Here is a 19,753-nt window from a genome sequence, read left to right as displayed (position 1 = left end):
GAACACATCGTTATTGAGGGACATTCAAGTAGTTCTGCCTCATGGGACACCTTTGATCTCCTACTTAAGCTTGCCTGCACCTTGGTGTCGCCTACTCTGGAGCACAGAGCTGAGCTGTAATGACAGTGCCCCCAAGCACTTTTACTTGGCATCATTTTCCTTGTTTGTCAGTAATATAATCTCTTTTATTAGAACACATGCATCCTTACTATCCATCCATGCAGTAACTCTTGGTATTTTTTTGGCATTACGCAAAACCTTCAGAAGCTTACAATAATTATATTCTTAAAATTGTGTCTATGAACTGTATTAAAACTTTTAAAAATTAAAAAAAAACCTAAAAACTAAAAACATGAATAAAATAAAAACAAAAACCTTTCAGCTTCTACAGCTCTCCTTAGCAGCAAATCACACACAGGCACATACAAATGTTTTGTTTTGTGGTGTCTCTCACAGTGTGTAGTAGTGTGTAACAGTATAACAGTTTCTGATTCATGTTAGGTACAGTATTAGAGACATGTGTGTTGAATTAATCTGTCCGGAAGTGAGAAGTTTTTAAGAGCAAAGTTAGTGTGATGAAGGGGGTAACGGATCTCGTGCCCCAGTAAGAGGCGTTGAGTGACACCATGCGCAGCTTCAAGTGAGGCTTTATTTAGAGCAGGTAGAGACTGGATGGCACAAACAAGGGGGACCAGCATCAAACAGTAATATCTTGGGACAGCATGTACTGGAGCAGGTGCCAGGTAAGAAATCCTGGGGACTGTAAACCTCTAAGCCAATCACTTCCACATTCAGTCTTCCTGGAATCCGTAAGAATTCTGTTTCTGAAACATGTTGCTGGGCCCCCACGTCATCAGGGTCTGACACTTCTGATTCTAATTCAAGGTGGGATCTTTGGATGCACTTGAAGAAACACTGAAAAACAAAAGGTGTGAAGACAAATAGTAGTGTTTTGGGTAAGAATCTATTCATCAAGCGCGCTCAGAATAACAAATCACTCTCCCCTTCTCATTTACCCCTTTGAATCATCTGCTGTGGTGATCTTTGATTTGCCTTTCTTTGTTTTTTAAGGCAGAGTAACAGAATGATCCTCTTCCATCCACAGATTCACCAACTAGAGCTGAGCCAAGTTGAAGTCAGGAGCCAAGAACTCCACTCACTTCCTCTGCCTGGGTGGCAGAGACACAGCAGTTGAGCTGCCCTTGGTGGCCCCTCAGAGCAAGCATCAGAAGGAAGCTAGATCAAAACCGGAGGGACTTGAATCAGGCACTCTGAGATGCAGGTGTCCTCAAACGAAGGCGTAACTTGCTGGATCACAACACTCACCCCTAAATGATCAAACATTGGCCTGTGCAAATTCCTTCCTTCTTCCCTCTTTCCCTTCCTTCTTTCCTTCCTTCCTTCATCCCCTTGTTCACTGCCTGCTTATTCCCCTCCCCTCCCCTCCCCTCCCCTCTCCTCTCCTCCCTTCCACTCCCTCCCCTCCTCCATCTCTCCTCCTTTCTTCCCCCTTCCTCCTCCCTTCCTTCCTTCTCTCCTGCCTCCTTCTGCTCTTCCTTCCTGCTCTCATACCCTTCCTCTCCCTCCTGCCTCCTGCCTTCTTTCCGTATCTTTCTTCCTTTCTTTGTCCCTATTTCCTTCCTTCTTCTTCAGAGAGCACACCAGTTTATTTGTAACTCAGCCACAATTAATTATTAAGAAAAAAAAGTTTTCACGTATGTTTATAGAGAATTGCCTTCAAGGCAGTGCCTAGGGCTCGATGATCATAGCTTTCCAAGGAAATCAGGGCCCAGACTGTTCCTACATCCTCTGAGGTCAAGCAGGCAAGGTGTAAAGACACAGGGAGTGGCATCTGGCATTACTGAGCATTGCCACCCTCAGGACGGACCAAACCCTGGGTTGCACCACATTGCACTCAGAGAAGACCATGGGCAATGATGTTAAAAGGACCACTCTATTTTCCAAATAGTTGAAACATCTGTTCTGTGAGGATATTTGCATCCTTCCTAAAAGGCATGGTTGGATTTTTGTAAAAAGTTCCACAAACATTTAAGACCTTCGACCACAAGCATGTGATCTTTAGAAACTTACTCTCCTTTTAGCCATGGGCCATTCACCAATGGCGCATGAGTAGGAACAGTACTCATTGTTCTAGGGTAGTGTGTTGATTAAGCTATGAGATAAAGCACTGATTAAAATGCATGGAAACTGCTCCATGAAGTTTGCAACTATTTGAAAACAAGTCTAATAGAAGCAGGCTCATTTAAAGCAGGAAAGTGAATTTTAAGGAGTGTGGAAATAGAAATTCTTTTTTAAAAAAAATATTTATTTTTATTGGAAAAGCAGATACACAGAGCGAAAGCTTTTCCATCTGTTCATTCACTCCCCAAGTGGCCTCAATGGCCAGAGCTGAGCTGATCCAAAGCCAGGAGCCCGGAGTTTCTTCAGGTCTTCCATGTGGGTGCAGGGTCCCAAGGCTTTGGGCCATTCTCTGTGGCTTTCCCAGGTCACATGTGGAGAGCTGGATAGGAATGGAGCAGCCGAGTAGGAACTGGCACCCATATGGGATCTCAGCAGATGCAAGGTGAGGATTTAACCATTAGGCTACATCACCGGGCCCGGAAGTAGAAATTCTGGAGCAGTTGGGAACAGCTCTTCCCCGAAGTCCCTGGCTTATAGTCTAGCCTATAGGAGCATCCCACAAAAGGACTATATCCTGTTAGGCTCAGTTGTACTAGCTGCAGGCTGAAGAGAGGCCATCGAGAGATGGACTGCAAGTCACAATAGTTCAGAAAGAATACTTGGGATTTGGATAAATGGTGGTACAGGTTATTGATCCTAGTTGTAGAACCCCCCTCGGCCTAGGCTCGGCAATGGGATCATCAGCCAGTGTCTCAAGCTGAATCACAAGGGCAAGTCCAGACTGGAGGAAAAGGAAAGTTGGGATGCATTCGGGAGGCTCCACTGACAAGAAAGATGGTGATAAGGATATGAACAGAGAGGTCCATGCAACAGATTAACCTGCATTCCTTGCAACACCTGCATTCCATGTGGGTTATGGCTTTAAATCCCGGCTACTCTGCTTCTGATCCAGCTCCTTGCCAATGTGCCTGGGAAGGCGGCTCAAAGTGTCCTCACGTGCTTTGTTCCCCGTCATCACTGTGGAGTCTCTGGCTCTCGGCATCAGCCTGTCCTGACTCTGACCATTTGGGCAATGAATCAATTAGTGGAGAGGAGATCTCTCTCTCTCCCTCTCCATTCCAATCAGTAAATAAATACATAAATAAACAAATAAATAAATACATATTTTAAAAGCTCACCTAAGATACTTCCCTTCTGTCTGCCTAGCTGGACCTCACTTGTTCCTCTAGGGAACAGATAATATCTAGAACATTCTGAGCCCCAAGAAGGGAAAACACAGCGCACGTACACGCTCACAGGCATGGTCATTACTGCAGCACTCCACCTCCACTGGCCTTGCTCCATCCATCTCCTGGCAACAGTTGTCCTGCTTAGCAAGGCAGCAACAGCTGCGATAATGAGCCTGCCGTGTGCGTGTGCAGCTGACTGAGCCTCGGCCCCACCGTGCAGTTGCTCTTTCGTGTTTGCTGTCTTGCCCCTCTCTCTGGTATGGAAAAGTAGAGAGCCTTCTTTTTTAAGCCCCTGAGTCTCAAACTTTGCTGTGGAGAAATCCTCTATTTATTATCCCAGTGGCACAATCTTCTAATGGTGCTATTTACTGATATTTTTCCCATAGGCAAGCACAAAAACTTCTTTGAATTTCTTCAGTGCACATGACAGCATTAACTGCTTAGGATGTTTTGCTTAAATTCCGAAGATAGAGCAAACGTGAACATCTCTTACAGACTGCAAGACAACATTTCAGTATCAATATGTGTTTTAGAGGCAGCCAGAGAAAGCGTGCATGCTTTTCTGCCTGTTGATTTACTCCGCCAGTGCCCACAATGGCCAGAACTGGGATAGGGATGAGCTGGTAGCTGGGAACTCCAGCCAGGTCTCCTCAATGGGTGACAGCAACTCAGGGCAGGCAGCCACAGCCACGAGCTGCTCCAGAGATCAGTCACATACTGCCATGTGGCATGCAGCATCTTAGCCCGTAGGTTAAACACCTGCCCCACCCACCACCATTGGTAATTGTCAAAGATGTTTCCGTAAGTTGAACAAGTGAAAAAAAGGGCTGAAAAACATAGGTCACTCCACAACTGCACAGATACACTGTCCCTGAGGCATGGAGGAGGCAGGTGGACAGGAATCCCAGAGAAGACAGTTGATTACGACTTGGGGGGATCAGTAAAATCTGACAGGTCAGAGTCCCGGAGAGACAGCTGAGGGAAGGACACAGCCCAGGCCAAGGCTGAGGACAGGAAATGGGGTGCTAAGCCCTCCTGGGTTTGCGTAGATTGAGCCCACGCATCCTGATGGAAGGGGTCAGAGAGAACCAGAAAATGGAACATCTTAAATGACAGACGGAGGAGATACCAGAAGATCCAGCAACATAATAAAGTCAAGGCTTTGTGGAGCCTGATGATCTTTCAGTCCCGTGGGCTGTGGATCTCACGCCGCCATCTTACATTCAAGGCCTGTGCCTGATGAGCTCCCACTTTGTGCACATTGAACCTGGAGGTCCAAGGGAACTAGTTCCTTATCACATCAGACCAGGAAATTTCCTGTTTACTTCATAGCACTCTCTCCCTCTTTGTCCACCCTTCCCTGCTAGCTCTCTTGTCCCCTCCTTCTTCCTTCCTTCCTTCCTTCCTTCCTTCTATCCCTTATTTTGTTCTCCTGGTTTTATTTTGTTTTGCTTTTGTTTGTTTGTTTGTTTTGAGGTTACCTGTGATTCCTGAGTCTTTTTCATTTGCACATGGACCTATTCAGACCAACCTTGCAGAGTCAATGGTTTAAAATTGTTATTTTTAAGTTAAAACTTTGTTTAGAAAATCCTGACAATTCATGTCATTACACATTTATATAAAGTTAAGCGTGCAGTGCTGAACTGAATGACTATGCTACTGTAATAACTTAGGAACAAATAATAATAGGGGAATATATGGAGGGAGGAGGGGAGATGGAGCTAGAGGAAGGATCTCCTATATATATGAATCTATATCAAGAGAAAAAATAAATATTTATAAGTATAAAAGGAAAACACTGATGATTTTAAGTAATGATAGCAGCTACCATCATTTGAGTGCTTATTATGTCTGAGACCAAGTATCATGAAATTTCATGAAAACTTATGCATTTTCATTACCACAAACTTCCGTGATGTAATTTTATTTATTCTGTGATGTGATTTTATTATGTACAAGGAAATTGACAGGGCAAGGTAAAGTCCTCTGTTTATGATTACATGATTACGTAAGAAGAGAAGCCAAGGTAACCAATTAGGCTTTGGAAATGTGGTTCCCTGGTCTACGTGCCCCACTGTGACAGAGACTACCTCTTAAGCAAGATGAATGAAGGGGGAAAAAATCACCTTTCATGCCTATAATCAGAACAACCACTCTAAACACAAAATCACTTTTCTATGCAAAAGAAAATTTGAATTGGATCAAGGTATTAATTTTATCTTGCTTAAAAACTCAAATATTAAATTATATTTCCTCTTAAATGTCCTTCATAAATATAATTTATCAACTATATGATATTCTACACATGAACAGAATATACTTTATGCACTCCCCTCTCTATGTTAGATGTTTGAGTTGTTACTAATTTGTTTCATAATTGTGTGGTATGTGTTCTTGTTCATAAATATTTGACTGCAACCTTCTTCAGTTCCATAAAACAAAGTCCTTGTCTCCAAGATACTTTCAAATCTTCGATGCACTTTGAAGACTTTGGACTGGTTTGGAGATTGAAGTATTTGCTTGGCACAAGGAGTGTGGGAAGAGCCACTTCTTCATTCTCCTGCCTTTGCTGCAAATTTGAAAGGTGAAGACTGGCCTGGCCTCATTGCTTCCATTTACACGCCTTTGATTGCTGCTGAGGTGAGCTCTTCCAAACTGATTATCCATTTGCATGATTTACTTGTGCAAGCTGTTCCTTTGTCCCTTGTGTCTTTGCCGGTTTGTGCTTTCCTTATCTGTGTGAAGCCCTTTGACAATCACAGGCAACTATGTGACATCAAAATACTAAGAAACATTTTTTTCCAAATTGACTCTTTTCTTTGTCGTTGCTATACAGGTGTTCCCTTGGTAAATATGGAAATCTGAACTGACAGTGGTACACAGCAGAGGCCAGGATGTATGGGAACACACAGGCTTATTGTGCACATAATCTCTGAAGGACATTTTTGGAGGTAGTAAATTGAGCTTTGGCACCCCTAGGCAAGGAGGGAAGTCACTCTGCATGTCGCTGTGTCGCAGGCTGGTAGGAACACAGGGGCAATCCTTGGAGAGCAAGTTGCTTTCAACTTTTTGACATGGGTATTAAAATGCCACCCTGAGTACCAGCGGTAATAAAGAAGCCCACTTAAAAGCGGGAGGAGGTGTCAATGTAACACGTGAGCTTTTTTAAAACCTGCTGGCCAGTTGCTGCAGAATCTGTCATGGAGCACTCCAAGCTGCTTCCCCTCCACACCTGGTTGGGGAAATGCATGGCTCCTATCAGTTCCATGACAATATTCTGAGTTTGAAGCTACTCAGATGCCCCTGCAAGCCCCCCTGCCACCCCTGAAGTGAGCGGTCCTGGGGCTCTCCAGGGAGCACCAGCCCAAGCCTCCTCCTGCTCGGGTTCTGATGTCTCCGCATCCCTCACAGCCTCCTCCACTCTCTCGCCTGCCTCTAAGCTGCCCCTTTTGTGCACATGGGGCGACCAGGTTGTTTGTTATAAGTGAACATGTTGCATGAGAGCTTCAGGAGTAAGGAACCTGTGTTTAGACACTAGTGACCCTGCTGGGACAAAGACACCTCAGTGGATCGTTTCAGGAGAAAACCTCACTTCGGTGGCTTCTACCTTTGTTCAGCAAGAAAATGCACCAGACCCTGATGGTGGGCGAGCCGAACAGCGGGGCCTTGAGCTCAGGGGTTGGAGGAGCCGAACAGCAGGGCCTTGAGCTCGGGGTGGAGGAGCCGAACAGTGGGGCCTTGAGCTCCGGGTGGAGGATTTGTGGGGAAAGGACGTCTACTTTGGAGAAGGCAGCACTCTTCCTGGTAACTTTACTTCTTTGAAGTCACAGGAGGGCAGAGTAACTAACCACCAGTGGCTTGAAAATCTCCAGGACGCTCGTCCTCTGTGCTGCTGGATTAGTACGGCGCAGCCTATTTCCTTGGTCTCTCTCAAAGTCTACGTTCATTGCTATTTCCTGGGCTTGTCCCCATGGCTTAAATACCCTGCTTGTGAAAATCATGTATTTCTACATTGCTTTTCACATTCCATGATACCTGTCCATGTCATTTTAAGATGTATTTATTTGGGGCCTAGCACGATAGCCTAGTGGCTAAATCCTTGCCTTGCATGCTCCAGGATCCCATACAGATGCCGGTTCATATCCTGGCTGCTCTCCTTCCTATCCAGCTCCCTGCTTGTCACCTGGGAAAGAAGTAGAGGGTAGGCCAAAGCCTTGGGACCCTCTACCCACGTGGGAGACCCAGAGGAGGTTCCTGGCTCCTGGCTTTGGGTCTGCTTAGCTCTAGCCGTTGTGGCCACTTGTGGAGTGAACCAGCAGATAGAAGATCTTTGTGTGTCCTTCTCCCTGTAAATTTTCTTTTACAATAAGAAAATAAATAAAAAAGAATATTAAAATCAACATACAGCTCTTTGGCTTTGCAATGAGCCACAAAGTCAAGTCAGGAACTTGACTTTCAGTATTTCTCAAGCACATGGCAGCTCCAGGAAAGTCATGCTCTTCAGTGCTTGCCACTGGCTATGCGGAAACTCCTAGGCATGATCATAACACAAGGGCTCATCCCTGGCTAAGCAGCAAAGCACAACTTTTATTTTTCTTACTACCTCAAGGAAGTGGTCAGATCACACGTAGGTGTTTTGTTTTCACACACACATCCTATACTCCCTTGAGGCTGTGCTTGCAAAGTGAAACGAAAGTATGCCATTGTAAAAATTTTTTAAAAAGAAAAAAGGAAGGAGGCGGAGGGGTGGGGAAGGCAGCAAGAGGGATGGCAGGAGAGGAAATACCACTCTGCTGCTAAATCTGTGTTGTGAAATACGTGGAACCTGTTCGCTTTATATAGAAGTCATAAAACTTAAAAGAGACGAACCGTTTTTCATTGAATGTTAGTTAAGTGCATAGACTGTGTGATGGAATGAAAGGATGCAGATCTTTGACTTATTCCTCAACCACCACTCCATCCCTAGACAGGAAGCCCAGCCCTGGTCTGCAAGAAGGAAATGTGGAGAAAAGTTTGGGGGAGTGTGTAGAACTCAAACCCCAGGAGCCAGAAACAGCATGAAAGCCAAGAGTGTGACGTCTCCACGAGAGGTAGCAAGAGCAGGGACTGCTGGCATCACTGCACCTGGCTTCGGGCGAGCCTGCGACACGGAGCGGAGAGGCCACGTCCTGCGACTTTGCGCAGGTTTCCCCAGCTTCTGGGCTTCGCTTCCACCCTTGTAACATGCTAACCCCTTCCCACGTGGCTTGTGTTGAGGGCTGCATGGGAGAGTGTGTGTAGCTCTGTTTCAGTTTCCAGTCCAGAGGAAGTACTGTAAGTACTCAAAACGCGAAGTGCTGTTTCTGTTTTCATCAACGTTAGTAAACAATAGCTTTACTGGGTGAAAAACTAAAATGCTCTCTCTAAAATGTTCAACTACAGGAAAACATCCCTTACCTGCTGCTTGGCAGTGATAACTGTGTGGCCAAAGGCCAGAGAAAACACTTAGAAGCAGAGTAGGCAAAGAATGATAGATGCCTTCTATCAGGAGCAGGATGCCCAAGAGTGGCAAACAACTGCAAACCTTGCAAAAAAAAAAAAAATGCCAGAGCCTTGCAAAAGCCTTTCTGCACTGCCTCCTTCCTTGGGACAGAATGCTGCTCCCTGGGTCAGGCGTTCCTACAGTCACACTGAAATTGTACCCTTCCATTATTCAGAGTCCAGAAGGCTAGCCACTACACAGTGGAACCCTGCTCTGCTCTCCCACTTACTAATCTGGTCACTTGGGACAAGCTTTCATTGTCTCTAAGCCTCAGTTTTGTTCTTTAAAATGGGGATAAAAGTAAGACTTTGGTAAGATTTAAATGGAGTATACTATTTAGCACTAGAGGTATTTATTACTGTTGCTGTTCTTGTTATTATTGAGATAACTGCGATCTACCTAAACACAGAGGTGCCTCTGCAGGTTGTACACTCCTGCGCACACACACACACACACACACACACACAGCATTCCCTTCTTCTTTTTTTAAGATTTATTTCATTTTTATTGCAAAGTCAGATATACAGAGAGGAGGAGAGACAGAGAGGAAGCTCTGTCCAATGATTCACTCCCCAAGTGACTGCAATAGCGGTGCTGCACCAATCCAAAACCAGGAGCTAGGAACTTCCTCCAGGTCTCCCACGCAGGTGCAGAGTCCCAAGGGCTTTCCCAGGCCACAGGCAGGGAGCTGGATTAGAACTGGCACCCAGATGTGATCCTGGCACGTCCAAGGCGAGAATTTTTAGGCCATTGCGCCAGGCCCACAGCACTCCCTTCTTATGTAAGAGTGTTCAGCAACTGGAGAACTCAGTCATCGCTTAGATGCCGTCTTGTCTAACCATCTAATTGAATAACAAGGACAAAAAGCTTCAGGTCATTGCAGTTAGCCCCTCTTATCCACACAGCAACAGTACAGCCTTCTGGTATTTTCCCAACTCCTCTCTATGCTTAAATTCCATCTACAACAGCTCCTCCAGTTCTGTCATGCTGATACCTCCAGTTTTAGGAGGCTGCTGAGCCAGGAGGACCTGCCTCAGGCTGTTAGTCACTGATGTGGTACCTTCAGTCTCCTGAACCTTACTTCTTTTTTAGGAAATCAGGACTGATGGTAACACCTACAATTTGGAGTTGCTGTGATGAGGATCAGTGTGAGTTATTTGGTTGTAAGCATCAAGAACGATGCTGGTACAGCCTCTGTCTCTAGCATCCTGCGTTTGTGAGGGCTGTTTCTGTGTACTGATTTGATTGGCCCAGGGATGTTTCTGGGTGAATTTGGAGGATGTTTTCAGAAGGGGTTAGCAGTTGAATGGGTGGGGTGAATAAAGTAGGTGATCCTCTTCCCTAAATGGCCTGAATAGAGCAACAAGCTGACAAAGTTGAGCTCTCTCTCTCTCTCTGCCAGCTCTCTCTCTCTCTCTGCTAGCTCTCTCTCTCTTTCTCTGCTAGCTCTGGGGTACTGATCTCTTGTTTGTGGCATTCCTGATTCCCAGGCCTTCAGGTCTGGATTGAAATCGACATCATCAACCCTCCAGCTCTCAGGCTATGGATCACCTCGGTCTGCTGGTTGTAAATGGCGGACCTCGGGATTTCTCAGGCTCCACATCACAGGGCTGATAACCACTATCTCTACATTCAGTTGCACCCATGTCCTGGGAACTGCTTTGCGGAGATCCCAATACACCACTCCAGCACCTTCTCCTCAAGCAGCCTGGTGGCGCCCCAGAGCACAGCTGACCAAATTTAAGTCTACCCATGCTTAAATCTCATCAGAAATTCCTTAGCACTCCCACCCCATGCTCCAGCAATCCTCTTTTAGTTTCACTTGATCTCCCCAAATTTTGAAATCCATGTGGCTTAGGAGGCCTTTTAAACAGTTTATGGAATATATGCATTATGAAAAAAAGAGTGCATGGATCTCAAGTTTTGGGTACCAAAATAAGCTTTTCTTTTAATGCTATTTTCCCACAAACTTTCTGAAGCACTCTCACACTATCGAAACAGCAGACAACAAAGGATCTGCCTCCCCTTACTTGACAGCAAGCTTCTCACCGTTGTCTGACATACTAACAGCCCACAAGAGTTCTTTCCCTGTCTGTTGCATCACAACTTGCAGCACAGTAATAGTTACTTTTACAAGAAACATCTGTGGGGCTGTTTTTCCAGGATTCCTGATAAAACTGGACAGAGCCAGCTGCAGTTAGTGCTGTAACGAGCCAGAACAGCACAGCACAGCTCTGACTATCCGCTGTGCTACCTCACGGTTCACGGTAAGGTTAGACACACCTCCAGTAGTGTTCCAGCAGCCAGCTCTGAACAGACGCTCTACGCAAAGAGGTGATTTGTCAAGGCCCATTCTCAGGGCACTTTGTCGCCTCATCATTCTGCACCTAGTTATGTTTCGTTACTTTGTTTTACCCACTTCCTCCCCAATTACCCTCACTCCATAAATTTCCAAACCCCTTTCTGTAGGGGAGATGGATTTGGGTTTCAACGTGATTTGTTCCTTTTCCTAAAGACTTGTCATTAGTAATAAATGTTCCCTTTCTCAGAAGACAAAGACAGTGTTTTGAAAACAGCCACAGAGCACACATGAGCATGGGACCTGTCTGATAATGCTATGCACGTGACATGCGGTACAGTGTGATTTTCAAATTATATTTATGTAGTAGAGTGGGGCGTCTGGAATGCACACAGATTTAGGGTACGTCCTACTTTTCACGCTCTTGCTGTGTTTGCTGGGTCCCTTTTGAACACCAGTTTTCTCACCTGTAGAATGTAGATCAAAGCTGTTGTTAAGACAAGCTGAACTAATGCATCTAAGAGACAATCTTTTTTTCCTTAGCACATGACAGGAATTCAATATAGAGAAGCTCTCATTTCAATTAGACCTCAGGATTGGATTTCTGAGTTTCCTACCAGATTCTGGTCTTTTAAAGGCTTTTTTGATGATTCATTAATGGTCAAAATTCACTTGAGTTCCCTTTCTGCCTTGAGCAAATGATCAACCTAAGATATGTCATGCAGAAAAAGGACAGCAAATGGACCCTCCACCTTCATGCTACTGGAAGTGTGGACTCAGCACCGTCTCTCCTGAGACAGAGCCCTCAAGCAGCACAAAGCACTGTCCATGCTGATTTGCTTGATGTCAGACAGCATAGCAATATAGCAGCTGAACAGCAGGGACTTTGCTGGTTGAAGACGTTTATGATTGTCATTCTCTGTAATATTCAACATATTCCCACAGTCCTTTCTATCGCTTAATGTCAGTCTTTGATGTTTGAAATTGTGTGTGTGTGTGTGGGTGGGTGTGTGTGTGTGTGTGTGTTTTATAGCAATATGGCATGTAGAATGTGGAAACTTAGATTCAGAAAGGTCAAATGATTCACTCAGCATTCCATTATAAAGTGAAGCCAGAACTAGGACTGCCTTTGGGTGCTTTGAGTGACAGTTTTGGAGGCTAAAGTTAAGGTTCTTTTTAGCAATGGTGGAGTGGGGGTGTTGGGAATGGTCTCCCCTGTAAGGCAGATTGCTGTGTCCTTGCCACTGGTTAGCACTGAGGCTATATGGGGACAGTGAAACTAGTTGTGAACTAGCTTCATCATTGTTTTTACCTCTGTATAGAGAGCAGGACAGCATCCTTCATGGTCGGCATCAGAGGCTGACAGTTCCACCGCCCGTTATGGGGTTGCCACTGTTCTGGCTTTGTTAAAAATAGGAAGGCCTTGTTTAAACGGAGGAATTCTGATTCCCCAGCAGAGGTACTTGACTGCCAAGTGAGGACGGGGTGATGTGATCTGGCTCTCTGGAGTGTGGCTGTGACTTCTCTTGACTCAAAAATGAACTGAGCTCAAGATAAGTAACACAGCAATAACACTGAAATATTTGAGCCTTCCAATGCATGGGCCTAACAAGAATGTGTATTCTACAAAGTCCTGATATTCAGTTGCACCAATGAAGCAAAGCTATGAAAGACAGGTTAATGTGCCCAAGATCACAACCGTTTGGTTACAAATATAAGATCTGACTGACTCTGATAACGCCACTCTCTCACCACATATTATTCCCCATCTGCCTAACAATGTTTGAACAGTCACCGAAGTCCTAAAAACGCTGACACTGCAGAGGAAGCACATCATACTGGGCTCCCGGCAGCATGTTGAGGCTGTGCTCTGCACACCAGTGCCCGGCCAAGGCAAGTAGAGCTGAAATGAGCCCACACTTGGCATTTTCTGATTGGCAGACACATGATCTATGGGTTAGCAGTATTACTTGCTAGTTGCCAGAAATGGCTCTTTCTGAAGAATGTTTTCTCACCCTGAGGTCTACTAGGGTTTACAGAAAGCCACCTGCAGCCAGCATGAAATGTCCAGTTGTCCGTGCCCCTGTCCTGTTACTGGAGACACGACTGGTATTCCTTCAGAAGCTCCTCACTTTGAAGACAGGACATCAGACCACTCATCCAACTATGTGGCCAATCTTGTTCCTACATTAATGGGCATAGCTGCAATCAAAAGTCCAATAAGCAGATCTGGGATTTGAAGGTCAAGATGACCCGTGTCTCTGTATTTCCCTCTGGAAACAGGAACAGGAAGTTTTACAAGCTCTCTTGGCAGTATACCTCTGAGTTGAGAGTTTCTTTTAAATGTGTTACAGTTATAGCTACAGTACTTTCTAAATGATTTTTGGCTGGTTGACACATAAATACACATTAAAACACATATCCAAATAACTCTGTGATGTGGAAAACACGATCAGCCCTGTATGAAAACTTGATCTTTAACCCCTGTTAGTTTCAAGGGACTAAGGAACAGAAGTGACTGTCAGGTGGTGTTGGCCTTTCCAGCACTATCTCCACCGCAGCCTTTTGGTGTGACATGGGGCAAGTCCTTGACTATCCCTAGAGTGTAGATGAAAGAATGAGTTCAGTCATCTCCTCGCACTTCATGCTGCCGTACTGCCTCCTTCATCACACATGCGCAACAGTTGGTGGCCTGCTGCAGTTGCAAGTGGGTTTACTGATCCCCTGGCTACTCTCTGCATTTGACACATGTTAAACATAAAGAAGCTAGGACAAGCATTATTATCTATCTTACAAATTCAAATGCCAGGGCCCTAATGGGATGACTCATTTGATGTGCGGCAGATGCCATGGGGTTTAGCTCCCCTTACACTGTACTCTAGAGATTATTGGGTCCAATCTGCAGCTCGTCACCCACCCTTGTTTGCTTTCAGTAGAGCCAGGAAACACCAGCTATAAATCTTGAAGTCTTATTGGCACTCCACTGCCTTTCACTTTTTAAAAAAAATTTTCAAGATTATTTTTATTGGAAAGGCAGATATACAGAGAGAAGGAGAGACAGAGAGAAAGATCTTCCATCTGCTGGTTCACGCCCCAAGTGGTTGCAACAGCTGGAGCTAAGCCAATTTGAAGGCAGGAGTCAGGAGTTTCTTCCAGATCTCCCACATGGGTGCAGAGTCCTGAGGCTTTGGACCGTCCTCAACTGCTTTCCCAGGCCACAAGCAGGGAGCTGGATGGGAAGTGGAGCTGCTGGGATTAGAACCGGTGCCATACAGGATCCTGGTTCAGTCAAGGTGAGGATTTCACCAATAGGCTATCACACCAGTCTTGCCTTTCACTTTCATTTTCCTCTGATGAGTACAGAATTTCTGAGGACAAACAGGATAGATGCAAAATTGGTTCCATTGTATTTCCTTATTTCCATGGAAAAACAGGGAAACCAAGCATTTCCTTGTCCCAAGAATCTGTTGTCAGGTATTGTAGTACTGCTGGGAGCCCGCGGACAGGATTCGCAGTAAGACATTCCCGCCCTGGTAGGTTTGACCAGGAGCAGACAGCAACAGCAGCGACAGAGCTTACACTCCAGTGTCTATAATGGAGCAAAGATTTGACAGATTTTGTCCCATTTAAGAAGTGCTATTTCAAGAGATTGGCAATTTATGAAAGAGTGAAAAAGAAGGAAGTCTATATATAAAGCTACATGAAAAACTAAAGTTTAACATGGGACTGAGGCTATTGTAGCAGCGACCGCTGCACCCTACCTGCGTCTAGCGGAAGCTCTCCTCTTTGAGTCTGTCACAATCAGATGAAATTAACAGATTTTAAAGAAAAAGTGACTTGGGGGGGGGGCTCTTAGAAAGGATCTTCGTCTACTACTTCCCACCAGGATGCTGAGTCTGCTAAGCTCTGAGAGCCCTGGAGCACCCACCTACAGAGAGTATTTCATGACAATTACTTATAATTCACTGAATAGCCTTTGAATAACATCAGCAGACTCCAGGCCTATTAACAAAAGTTGAGGAAAGAGAACAAAGAGGGGAAAGGAGGAGGAAGCATTTATCACATTAATTATATGTGACTAATATTAGTTTTCAAACTCTGGCTCAGTGTCCTTTAGCAAATAATAAAATCAAGAGCATTCTTCCACACATTACGTGCTTGAGATTTTTCTGCCTCGAGCCCTGTTCATTAAAAAATATCATAAATGTTCTAATTGGGCCATTGACATTTCTGCTTCATAATTACACAGAGACTTCAATAACCACATTAAAGGATGCAGTCACTGTCGCTTTACAATGTAACTCACAGTGATGCAGATGCTAATTCTGCTGCGCAGACTTAGGGGGAGGATAAGTTGCATTATGAGACAAATGGGGAATCCTAGACCTGTTTTCTAAAATAGAGGGTCTATCAGAGCTTCTAGGAAGTGAAACAAACTAGCAGGGTCCCCCAACTTAACACATTCGGAGGCATTTGGAGTGGTGGTGGGGGAAAACTGGCTGCCTGGCTAATTTCACACTTGCTCTATACATTTCAAAAACAAGGTGTGACTCGGCAGCTGGATTAAAAAAAAAAAATACCAGAGTTCTGCCAAGTCCCCGGCTTGGAGGAGTTTTGGTTTTCTGGCGTCTTTGCTGGATTTGGGGAGTCCAAATATGCTTGGAGAAAGCAAGGGCTTCATGCTTCTGGAAGGAGTGTCCTGCTCCTCAAGACCGCCAACTCAGCAGGGCTGCTGGCCTCTGTCTGTCTGAGCAAGGCTGAGCTACCTGCGTGCCTCTGCGCTCCAAACTCAAGTGGAAGCAAAGAGGAAGCGTGCATCAGTGGCGCGCCTGTCAGGTGCTGGCCTGGGAAATGAGAGCTGTGGTCGTGCGCACCTGGGACTAAAAGCAGGAGCGCTCCTCCACTCTGACACACCTCGGAGGCCCTCGTGGGCTCGTGGGCCGCTTGCCCTGCTCCAGCAGGCCCTGCGTGTCCCCCAGGTCCCCCGCTACAGATGCCCCAGGTTTGTTTTCTTTGGCTCCCTCATTAATGAGTTCCACAGGACAATGCTAGGTCTAGTGATGCAGCCTTAATTGGTTTAGTTACAACAAGATAATTCCTTTTTTCTTCTCTTGGAGGCCTTTCTGTTTAAAGACATTTTAGCTGTAAGATGTTAATTATCAATGAGGAGAAAGTGACACCTGAAGAGTTCCTTTTCCATCTTGTTCATTGGGGTTTCCTTTGAACTCCCTCTCCCCAACCCTCTTCCCACTTCATCACTTCTCCCCCACCCTCATAAAAGACAGCCTTCCCTGGCGGCAGGCAGAACTTGCCTTCTCACTTGCAGGAGGCTGTTTCCTCAGCAGCTGTCTTGCAGGATGGACACCCTGCGGGAGACCCTCCTCAGTCTCGAAGATGGCCTGGGCTCCTCGGCCAGCCCCGGGCTGCTGACCTCCTGGGACTGGAAAAACAGGGCCGGGCCCCTGGAGTTGACCCAAGCCTCCCCACCCCAGAGCCTTTCCCCAGCTCCGTCACTGGAGTCCTACTCAGCTTCTCCTTGTCCCACCGGGGCTGCACTGCCCTGTGCGCATGGCAGGGCCGACAGCGCAGGCAGCGGTAGCTGCAGCGGCCGTGGGACCAGTGGCCTGGTGGAGGTGGACTACAACATGCTAGCTTTCCAACCTGCTTACCTCCAGGGTCCTGGAGGCCCCAAGACCCAGAAAGGCACCAAGGTCAGAATGTCTGTTCAGCGGAGGCGGAAGGCCAGCGAGAGGGAGAAGCTCAGAATGAGGACATTGGCGGACGCCCTGCACACCCTGCGGAATTACCTGCCACCGGTCTACAGTCAGAGAGGCCAGCCGCTCACCAAGATCCAGACCCTCAAGTACACCATCAAGTACATCGGGGAGCTCACAGACCTCCTCAACAGTGGCCGAGAGCCCAGGCCTCAGAGCGTGTGAGCTTCTCACTTCCTCTGGGGGGATGAGGCTCAGCCCATCTCCAGCCCCCCCCGGGCAGGAGGAGAGTGGCTCGGATGGCCTGCGGTATCTCCCTGGAGAACAGCGCATGGCAATGGCGTGTGGCTAGCGTAATGTGCTTGTGGTTGAAAAGTTCGCAGGGAATTCGCATCTGACCTCTTGGAATCGCCAAGACCGTGCCTTGCTGGACAAGCAGATCTGTTTGCCTCCAAGATTCTCACCGTCTCCCAGGAAAGTCACCCTCTGCAAAGAGACAGATTGTTTTGCTTGCTTTGTCTATCCAAGGTACTTTAAAGGGTCAGTGACTTTAAGTGATTTATTTTCTCAACATAAAAATGTTACAATTCCTCTCTCCCTTCTGGTGTTGAGGCTTTTCTGATAATGAAATCCGTAGTTTGTACATAATCCAACCTGGTTTCTTATTTAGAAAGAATTGTGTCAAGTCAAGTATTCCATTTTCATTCTGTGAATGTGTGTGTGTTGGGGTGGTGGGAATGTGTGTGTGTTTGAAATCATGCCTTTTGCAGGCTTCCAAACTGCTGGAATGCAGAAGGAAGTGGTATCCTGGTAAACAGGAAGCCCCAGGCAGAGGGAAGAGGCTGAGACCTGGAGCCTGGCGTCTGAAGGCACGGAGGGCAGGCTGCACGTGTAGCTGTGTGCCGGGGAGAGAGGGGGTTGGGGAGGAGGACACTCCCCACCCCACAGTGGCCTGAATCAGGGCCGAGGGCTCCCTGTCCCAGGCCTGGTAGGGAAGTAGTCTCATTTATCCCTCCACTTGCTCATCTCCCAAGTTGAGAGACTGAATGGGTCACAACTGGAACTCAAGACAGGCTCTAACCTCTGAAGGTGTTTGTTCCTTCAGCCACTGTGTTATTCTCTCCTATCCACTCTCCGCCTGCAGACTTAAGTCAGACTGCATGCACCCATGTGGATACACACATACCCCGCATGGTCGCTTGCTGCAGGCTGGGTGTCTGTGGCGTCCTTCGTCTGGCTGCTGTCAGGGCACTGACCAGAGACTTTGAATTAAGGAAATAGCTCTAACCTAGTGAGTTTTTGTAAGGCTGACGTTACCCTCCTGTGGCTACTAACCATTACTGTTTGTTTTTCGGTGAATTATCTATTCATGTCTCCTGACACTTCCTTTTCTATTAATGATGTGTCTTCTTGTTAGTGACAGAGGGTAGTAGTCCTGTTCACAACTTTATCAATGACTTCTCTACATTTTTTCTATGTTTATACAAACATGCTCAAATACTCAGAAGTAAAAATTTTAAAAATACTTTGAATTCCACAAAATATTTATTTTATCTTAGCAATTGATAGTAAAATCCTGTCCAGGTTAATACAAGAAATCTGTAATGCAAGCGACCTGGGGGCAGCAGATGGCTCAAGCCCTTGGCTGCCTTCCACCGGATAAGTTCCTAGCTTCTGGCTTCAGTCTGGCCCAGCCAGGAGAGTGAATCAGTGGATAAAAACATCTCTTCCTCTCTCTGCCTCTCAAATAAGTAAAACTTAACTTTTTTACCTTGACAGTTTCTTTGTCATTTTTCTGTTGAGTTATTTTATTAGTTGGGGAAATTTTTGTGTGTGTTATGTATCTTGAACTGTCTTTAAATCTATTATTTTATTATTTCCTGTTTGTGCTAACTCATTCATTATTTTGATTAAGGGATCTTTTACTCTAAGAAGAGGCTAATTTTTACTATATGATCAATCTCTCCTTTGTTTTATAGCTTAAGGGCTTTTATCCTTTGTTTAATTTTTTTCTTGGTTCTAAGGTTTTCCTAATGATCTGTTATTTTTTGCAAGTGTTTCAGTAGTTTTAACATTTACACTTGATTTTCAATATACCTCCGACTTGTTGTCCATAGTAGGTGGATGGAACTTAACTTTATTTCTGATTTTACAATTGAAGAATACGATCACATGGTGTGGTGGGGCACAATTGTCAAAATAATAGCTTCTGTGTATAAACCTTCATTAGCTTCTCATTTTTGTGTGTGTGTTCTAGAGAAAAAAAATAGGTCATGTTTGACAGTTCCAAGCCTTTTTCAAAGGGACTCTGCATGTGTAGATCATGTGGGTGCTTGCGCATACGTATGCATTCATATCTGAGTGTGGTCATGTGTGTGCTGAATCTTGTGTGGGGGACCATGAGGAATAGAGATGGTAATAATAAGGGAACAGTGAGAACCAGCTGGTTTCAAAGCCACCTTTTAGATCATATGCTACATTCCTCAACATTTTTAAATGAGTAGAACCCAAATGCTGTTGGTTTTGATTCTTCAAGCTCAATCATTTGGAATGATAGAAATAGCCTAGATAATTTTGGTATTCTTGGGGACCAAAGACTGTGTCTGTACTTTGCAAAGAATTCCTTAAAACCAGACTCATCTATTAGCTGAGAGTGGCTTAAGCACTTAGAAGGACTTCCTGCAGGGCAGTATCTGGAAAATGAGAAGGTGACAGCTGCCTGGCAGGTCTCCCACCCGGGTCCCTGCTTCACCATCCTGGCTGAGTCTCCCCAGATCGCTTGTCTGCAGCTGAGGAGAGGCAGCCAGGCATAGCATGGACTTGGTGGAGAAGCAACCCACAGCGAGGG

At 45.7% G+C, this 19,753-nt stretch overlaps 1 protein-coding gene across 1 annotated transcript; it reads left to right on the top strand.

The window, feature by feature from the left end:
- Positions 1–16,548: 16,548 nt before the first annotated feature.
- On the top strand, positions 16,549–17,130 carry MSGN1 (mesogenin 1). Its single transcript, XM_004582610.2, has one exon. It carries the CDS (start codon positions 16,549–16,551, stop codon positions 17,128–17,130), a length of 582 nt encoding a protein of 193 aa, XP_004582667.2.
- Positions 17,131–19,753: the final 2,623 nt, after the last annotated feature.

The sequence above is a fragment of the Ochotona princeps genome, chromosome 8 (genome assembly GCF_030435755.1).
Source record: "Ochotona princeps isolate mOchPri1 chromosome 8, mOchPri1.hap1, whole genome shotgun sequence".
Classification (NCBI taxonomy): domain Eukaryota; kingdom Metazoa; phylum Chordata; class Mammalia; order Lagomorpha; family Ochotonidae; genus Ochotona; species Ochotona princeps.
This window is presented reverse-complemented; position numbering and strand designations above follow the sequence as displayed.

Excerpts from the sequence above, each read along its gene's own strand:
- MSGN1 (XM_004582610.2), top strand. The coding sequence starts at position 16,549 with ATGGACACCCTGCGGGAGACCCTCCTCAGTCTCGAAGATGGCCTGGGC.